The 8846-nt window shown below is 36.1% G+C and overlaps 1 protein-coding gene across 1 annotated transcript; it reads left to right on the top strand.

Moving 5' to 3' along the window:
* Window positions 1-817: 817 nt before the first annotated feature.
* On the top strand, window positions 818-8841 carry LOC106940855 (ADP-ribosylation factor 1-like; the record flags this gene model as incomplete). The annotated part of the gene is made up of 3 exons (XM_015023710.1): window positions 818-970; window positions 8406-8614; window positions 8723-8841. Coding segments are annotated over exons 2-3 (264 nt in total), but the record flags the coding sequence as incomplete, so codon positions are not given.
* Between the last annotated feature and the right edge of the window lie 5 nt (window positions 8842-8846).

The raw sequence follows: 8846 nt of genomic DNA on the forward strand, positions 1-8846 counted from the left end.
GAAGGGGCCATTTCATAATATGCTTCCATTACCACAATTATTAAGATTACTTAAGCCACAAAATACAAACCCCAAATCCGAAATTGGTTGTTCAACTAAGTGTAATAATTTATGAAACTACCAGAGAATATGTTACAGATGAAAAAAAAAACTTGTGCACAGACACACACTCTTTTTCTATGGCACTGTTTGACACAGACGCACACACACCAGCATTCCCAAGCCCCTGACTGAGTGTTTTTATCCTTGCTAGGCCTTGTCTCAGAGGGGAGTCAGGCCCCTACTGAGACCTTATCCACTTCCTGCTGCAAAGCCTGTTTTGCCCCTTGGCAGCCCTCTTCCATTCAGAAACTTGTTTTAAGACCCATTAACCATAAATTATTTTGCTATAAGTAACTAAGAAATACTGAAAATACATTGTGGTTGATGATGTAGGTAACTTCCACATGGGCGGAAATGTGCATGAAAGATGATTTTTCTCCCAGAAGAGGGACACTGCCTTGAAAGAACTTCCAAGAGTTTTACTGTAGCCGTCTCCCATGAGGATGTGCCCCCCAGGTGGGCATAAGAGTTCGAGGAGTGACATTTTACCAGAATAAAGAATAGGTTTAAAAAAATAAACCAAGAAAAAAAAAAGAAAGAACAGGGTGAAAATGTCATTGTTCTTGCGTTTGGGTATGTGTTGGGGGGGAAAAGTTGTTAGGCGTGTACCATGACCAGCGGTGCCATCAAAATTAGTTTGTGTGTGTGCTTTCAGAGGGGTGTGTGTGTAATATATACACCCCCCTACTGTCCTATTTCCAGTCGTCTGTCCACACATAACAACTGTCAGTATCCAGCGAGATATGAAGCTGAAAACAAGGATGACGAAGAGCAACGATCAGTTGGATATTACTGTTGGGTTTGACACGGACTATGGTGGATTTAGCATCACCTTAAGGATCTAAACTGTACCTTCGCATTTTCTATGGTAGGTGCATATGCTATGATGTTGTCCATCCAGTGAACTCAGTGGGTTGTCTTGTAAAACTTTGTTTTTTTATATTTCATTGGGATTCAGCTTGCTCATCCAAGAATATAAGAATCTCTTATTGCAAGACAAGGTTTAAAAGCAATTTTGTTTTCAACTTGAATATATCTTTTATGGAGTTTATTTATTTATTTATTTATTTATTTATTTATTTATTTATTTATTTTGCAAGGGAATACATATGTGAGTTGGTTATGGTCAGCAGCTAAAGATAGAGCACTTAAAAATTAAGACTTGAGAAACAGAAAAATAAATAAGAGATGCATTTGTCTTGTTACTACCCAACATGCAGCTGTACTGAACGCTTGCTTTTATATTCAATATGCCAGAAATATGTTTTCTTATCTGATGGGAATTGAACAGAGCATTGCCTATGTGAAACCAGACCACAGTGGAATTTGATAGAAACAGTGCAACTTTTATACTCTCTACATGAATAAACATTACATTTTTGAAGTGATACAGGTTATAATTTTTTTAACCTGAAACCTGTTTGATTATTCTAGCTGTTTCCTAACCCATATATTTGTTTTCTATTCCCGCTTAACCCATGCTCTCATGGACATCCAGCAGTTGCGGGGTAAGAGGCAGGGCACAGTTCTTACAAAATCATGCCCACAGGAAAATTGTCTCATAACTAATGTAGTTCAAAATGCAGATACAGGGAGAAAGAGTGAGTGTTTTGTTATCTAAACCATAAGAAATAATGTATAATTACATTTATTTGACAAGACAAAAAAAATCTTTGTTCTCAAGAAACTGATGAACCAAAATTAGTCAAACCACAAACTGAAACACTGTTGGATGCATCTGTAGGCGAGTAAACTTTTAGGAAGCAAATGAGCGGTTGGCTTTGATAATTTGAATTTGTTTGCACTTCTAGAAAATGTCCCATTTTCTAGAAGGTACTTTTAAACCTTAATATTTTAAACATTATGTGAAGATTGTATTCCCTTTGGGGAGAAATATAAAGTTGATGGGTCAAACATAGCAGTGTGGATCACTGAGGCATGTGTGCAGATATATTGTCTATTTGGAAAACTTAATATGTGGGCCTTTTCTGACAGTACCCTTTCATTTGGCACCTAATGCTGTCAAAGGAGGGCATTTCAGCTGTGAACTGAAGTTAATCTTGTGGCGGATTTTAAGAATTTAATCTGTGCCTTCACATATCAGACTTTTAATGTAAAAGCCTTTATGCTGGTTTCAACCCATTTCTCCTGTCTTTTTCATGACTTCCTAGAAGCCAGATGTTGGTGAGATCTCAATCTCAATGTTTTGTCTACACTAAACTGTCTGTCATAAAGTCGTTAGTTGGGTCATAACGTCATTACCTTTCTGGTCTTTTACCATTGCAAATACCGAAATGATCAGAAAAGTCAGGTGAGCTATTGCACCTGGATTTACTGAAAAAGACCACAAGGTCATGCAGCAGCTTTACCAAAACCCTAAAATAGTTTTTCATTAGATCTTGAACTTGCAACACCTACTAGTCCCTTGTTGTGATTTTTTTATTATTATTTTGTGTCTGGGTTATTTTAGTTGTTTTTTGATTTGTTTGTGTTTTTTGTGTGTTTTTTTTTTGGGGGGGGGGGGGGGCGGGGGGGATTTTTTGCATGTACAATACAAGGCTATTTAAATAAATTTGACTTGAATCAGAAGTCATTCCTGCTTGAAGGTCACTCTGGGTAAGGCCCTCCTACCACCATGTTACAATTCTTCAGTGTAAGGTGGCCTTCCAGTTCACCTTAATGCATTTCTCAGATCAAAACTGAATTTCTCAGAGATACTTTCTCAGAGATACAATCATCAAGTCATTGTGTCATTTGTGCATATAAAAAAAAACAGGTAGAAAATTCTTCTGTACATTCGTGCAAGGCAAAAGAAAATAACTTGATCTATGGTGGTCTGCGAAACACAGAGAAGGATTTAGGTTAAAATGTTTGAGCAAATTGCAATCTAGTTGGAAATATGCAAAGCAAAGAGGAAAAAGGAAAAAAAAAAAAAACAGGAAAACCAACAAACCCTGCTGAATATGTGACTCTACAAGAAACTAAATTATTGTTGCAATAATTACCATCCACTCATTTAAAAGTACAGCAGGTGCTGAAAGCAATCTTTCAGCTATTCAGCAGTGCAAAACCACAAATTATTGTTGAAGAGTGAGATGGCATTATGCACCTTCCCTGTGTGGTCCCTCAGCCTTCTCCCCTCCTGCTGCTCTCCTCGGGCCTTCTCCCCTCCTGCTGCCCCCTCTGCTGGGGTTAGTGGGCATAGTTGACCCTGGTTAAAATTCAACTTTCTCAACAATAGCATGGTTAGTCATGTCCTTAGGGGCCTGGTTGTGCAGGGAAAGGATACTCAAGTTCCAATAATAATAATAATAATAATAATAATAATAATAATAATAATAATAATACATATCTTAAGTTACCCAAACAAGATTAAGAATCTCTCTCTTGAGGGTGTAAAAATAATTCTGACATTGAGATGAAATGTTGAGTTTATTTAAGCAAACAAAGGAGAGCCATGAGAAATGGTTCAAACTGATGATTTTTAGTGACTGTACTGTGCTGCCTCGTTTTATAAATAGCCATGAAGGCACTTGGGAGCTGAAGTGATCCATTTCTGTTGTTATCAAGTTGTCCGTTTCTATTGTTTCTTAGCTTGTATACTCAGTTGCACAGCATCTCAAGAGCTACTTTGTTACTGTAATCTCTTAGTGCAGCAGGTCTGGACTCCAGAGACACCAGTATAGCATCCTTACCTTTTACTGTAGAGCCATGACGTGAATAGCGTTTGGTTTGATATTTACTCAAATTGGGGTCTTCCTTGATGTCATAATATATTGATATTATTTTTTACATTTTCTTCAGCTTAATGAGAAACATCCAACACAATATATGTAACATACATGCCACCTGTTTGCCACCAGTGCTAATAACAGAAAATTTGGCATTCTATAATGAATTTTGGGGATTTCAAAAAACATTATTTCAAATGATAGAAAAAGCTTTCTATGCCTGGTATTTCTTTTGTTGCTCTCCATTTGACTTCTTTACTAATTAATTAACAGACTCTGCGCAACGTGTCTTCATAATCATGGAGAAGAACTCAAAAATAAATGAGTGTTCAATTGGCCTAAATCTGAGAAAAATATGATAATCCTGGATAACTATATGATAATTTATAAGAATATCCAGTTGCTTGAAAGAAAAATATAAAGGAATTCTTAGGATAATTTCAGAGGTTTGCGTTGCATAGTATATATTATGTGACAGGTGATCCAATCATTGAAAGTAGCCTAACAACTGCTGTGCCTTCTTAAACATGCTACATTTCCATATAAAACACTCTGTTACTCATCCATGTTATTACAGATGGTGCCTTTTGAATGAAGCACTTACAACAAGATTGAAAGGATGTAAAAGAATGAGTCTTTAGTTTATATCACATCAGTCCAAATAAAAATAGCGCCGGTTCAGAAAAGCATTGTGCTTTTTTTCATCATTAATTTGCAATGATTATGTTGCAGTTTTGGGTGCACCCAGTCCAAAGCTTGAGAGTTTGTCTAGCTGTTGTGGAAGAATAAATTAACGAATTAATTAATGATGGAACCATTGTTAATGAGATGATGACAGAGTTTAGCAACCATAACATAATGACTTCCTGTCTAGTATTACGTAAGAACACCTAGTCTCCATTCCGAAATCTGGAGGTGTCCTGTGGTTTCTGCAACCTTGACATTAGGAAATAATGACATCCTTGTGGATTAGGATCACTTCCTAAAAATGCAACCAAGAACAATATGTTTGGTATTCTAGGTCAGGCAATAACTTCAGAACATTTTATATGTTGAGTCATTCACAGGCATCTGTTACAGAGGATCCTCAGCTCTACATTTTGGAGCTGACCACAAAAAAGTGGAGTACTGTTGCAATATTGGAGGAATAAGTGAGTAATGGGGCCACAAACAATATTTTTGAGTGGTGGCATACTCTGAATTATTCTGCTTCTGATATCCTCCAATTTTTTTAAAGAAAATTTGGAGAGATGTGGCTGCTGGTGCTCCTGGAGCCACTGTGTGAAATGGAAGGTGTTGAATCTTTTACTAAATATTGAAAAACATAACTAAAAATAATAATAAGAAGAAAACAAAACCGAAGTTTGAAGTTCTTGATAACAATTACATTATTTTTTCAGTATCAAGAATTGCTTTAGGCTTTTATCAACTTACACCGGTTTAAACCTTTGGATTAACTGTAGCGTTGTCTTTTGTAATAGGCATCAAGACTTAGTCCCATTTTAATTGCTTTCGCAAAGGTCAGGAAGAGGAGACTGGACATGTTAAAGTCAGAGCTCTTAAAGAGAAACAGATTAATTGGAAGTTAAAAACACAGAGGGGTATACTTCTGTCAATGTATGAAGTCAATTTCCCCCTGTTGGTTGACTACTTCATGAACAGGGTGTGCAAAAATAGTATATCTTCTGAAAATAAAATAAATAAATTCAATTCTAACTCTATAGTACTGTTTGAATAACACTGACCATTGCAAATATGATCTGTGGCATTCTAATTACTTTAATCAACACATATTGAACCTGGTTAGGAAATAAAATAAAATAAAACAAAATAAGAATGTTCACATGATACTTAATGTCTTAATAGGTTCAACCTAAAAAAAAAAACAGACAGTAAAAGACGGATTCCACTGAGTTGCACAGGAAATCATCTTTACAATATGGATAATTAGATGGTCCCTACGTCCACAAATATAATCTTGCACAAACACAATTTTGGTCAATATTTCTCACTTACAATAGCATACAAGGCACCTTTAGCTTGAATTTGAATAATAAACCTTAGGTTTAGTTTTTCTGTTTTATCTTTAGTTCTTGATTTTTATTTTTATTTTTCCATATTTCAAAGGAGCATTTTAAATTTGCCAAATAAATCTACACAGTTTCCCTCTAGGAGAAAAGTATTCCGATTCAATTTCCGACCTTTATCCCCCCTTCAACATGTGCGCGCGATTCTCTCCTCGACCACAGGGGGCGATGTCTCCCGGTCTGTGAACGCTGAAGTTTTACAGGAACCTCTGACGTGTCAAATCATCGCCATTTTCCTGTACAGGAGGAAACGCCTTAAGGGAAGAAAACATATCGAGCGAGTGAGTTGAAACAATTTAGAACAAAACTAAATGTTTAATCTTCTGTAAAATCTTACTGTAGGCTGTAGTTATGCAGGCAGAGCTGTTTGTACAAGCTAAATAAAACTGCTTCAAGTGCTTGCGGTAACAACACATTCAGAAGCAGAGTAACTTACTGCTAGGAGAGCTAGTTTCTCTCGACGATGCTGTCCTTAGCTTCGTATCTTCCCCTCATGTTATATGCTAGGTTGTTAAAATATATAATAGCGTGAATTGTTTTAAATACTATCTAGTTGGAGTGCTTCCTTTGGCGTTATTGTACCGCAGCATACTATTGTGGGTGTTTGTTTAGGTAGGTGGGCAACTTTTCGCACCGCACCCTGAACAGTCAGCTGTAAAAGCTGCTGCAGCCTGCGTGGTTTATTGGATGGGAAATTAAGGATCCATAAATGGCCCCAGGTGACACATAATCCCCACGAAGCAAATACTACTGTAAATGTTTTGGATTGTCAGCTTACATCCATGTTAATCGATAAAATGTATTGCACAGTTTTCTTTTCTTTTTTTTAAACCCTAACTATGTGGGACTATTTAAAGAGAAGTTAAAGCAAATCTTCAGTTGAACCATTCACAACCATGTATGTCTGTACAATAACTTACTCTGAAACAAATTAAGAAATTACTAACACCATTCGTGTAATTTTAGTTTTTTATTTGACTGTCTGTGGGGATTTATTTACCACATTTATTAAAAATAAAATTGTTGAATTTGTTCCACAGAAGCTTCACTACACTATTTGTCTACAGGTCACATGAAGAAGTAGGATGATCACATACAATGGTGTGAATGTGTTTTTCCCCTTTCTGATTTCCTATTGTTTTGGCTTGTTTGTCACACTTCAGCATTTCAGAACATCAAACCAATTTAAATAATATTAGTCAGAGAGAACACATGTCAACACAAAGTTCTGTTTTTTAAATAAAGGTGTTTTACTATTAAAAGAGGAAAAAGTCTAAACCTGCATGGCTCTGTGTGAAAGTCCCCCTAACCTAATAACTAGTTGGGGCACTCTACCAGTAACTGTATTCATTTGATCTTGAAACTTCCAATGAGTAATTTCCAGTGCCATAGAGGATTTTTTTTTGCCCACTCATCTTTGCAGAATTGTAATTTAGCCACACTGCAGCATTTTTGTTCATGGGTGACCGTTTTAAGGTCATGCTACAGCATACCAATAGAATTTGGATCACAACTTTGACTAGGCCTGTGTGGTACACAGTAGAATTCATGATTTCATTTATCACAGCCAGTCTTCCTGGCCCTGAATCAACACAGCAGCCCCAGGCAATCACACTACCACCAACACATTTTACTCTTGGCATGATATTCATTTTCTGAAATGAAGGTTTGAATTATTTTTTTCTCCCTCAATATTAAACACTTTTACTTAAAAACTGAATTTTGTGTTTACTTGTATTATCTTTGACTTTATTACTGACGTGTGACAAACATACAAAACAAAGGGGAATCAGGAAGGGCATCAACACTTTTTCACACCAGAAAAATACATTAAATAAAACAAGATTAAAGCAGTATTTCATCGTTTAGAGTATTTCATTGGCTGGAGATTGTAATTAGTTAAGAATTTATATCCTTATCTTTTTCTGTGTGCAAAGGTTGTTTATCCAAGAGTCTAATAAAAATGTATACTGAAAATGTTTTATGCCACTAACAACATGAATGAATAAAGTGTTGTAAATTACATTTATTTTGCTTGTCTTAAACTTTTTTATTTTGGGTATCTAATAACTGTTTTTTTTTTTTTTTAGTTTATCTTAATATTTCCACGTAGTTTTACGTTTTCTTTTTCTTTTTCACTCAACAGTTTGTTTGGAAACAGCTGACTTTGAGATTTCTATGTCTGATAAAGGCACCAATTGGAGATTGGTGTTGCCAACATTGCATTAGAGATATAGATTGCTACATTTACTCTCTTCCGATGGGTGTGGAAAAATTATTGCGGTTTTACAGTGAATGGATACACAATCGCCACAAGAGAAAAATATTTCAGACATGTCTGCATTCGCAAACACAAAGCAAATCTTAAGAATTTAATTTCAATAAATCAAGATATTTCGTCCACATTATCAAAACTTCTCATGGTACTATATTGAGCACCTATTTGTTGCTTCATTGCTCACCAGTTGTTTCTGTTTATCCTCAGATTTGGCGGATTTATCGCACCGTTTTTCTCCTGAAGTGATTTTCTTTTCCCATCACCGGCAGCCATGGGGAACATGTTTGCGGGGCTCTTTAAAATGTTTGGGAAGAAGGAGATGAGGATACTAATGGTGGGCTTGGATGCTGCAGGAAAGACAACTATTTTGTACAAGCTTAAACTTGGAGAGATTGTGACAACCATTCCAACAATAGGTGGGTCACATAGCTGGACAGGCAATTAGACAGATTTCTAATTGCCTGCTAAAACTTGTTGGTTAAAATGCCATTTTCATTTTTTTTTTTTTTTGCTTTCTTCCTTAGGTTTCAATGTAGAGACAGTAGAGTATAAAAACATCAGTTTCACAGTATGGGATGTTGGCGGTCAAGACAAAATCCGACCACTGTGGCGTCATTATTTTCAGAATACACAGGGTAATTTTTGATC

The sequence above is a fragment of the Poecilia latipinna genome, unplaced genomic scaffold (genome assembly GCF_001443285.1).
Source record: "Poecilia latipinna isolate Pla-1442-1.1 unplaced genomic scaffold, P_latipinna-1.0 Scaffold3393, whole genome shotgun sequence".
Lineage (NCBI taxonomy): Eukaryota > Metazoa > Chordata > Actinopteri > Cyprinodontiformes > Poeciliidae > Poecilia > Poecilia latipinna.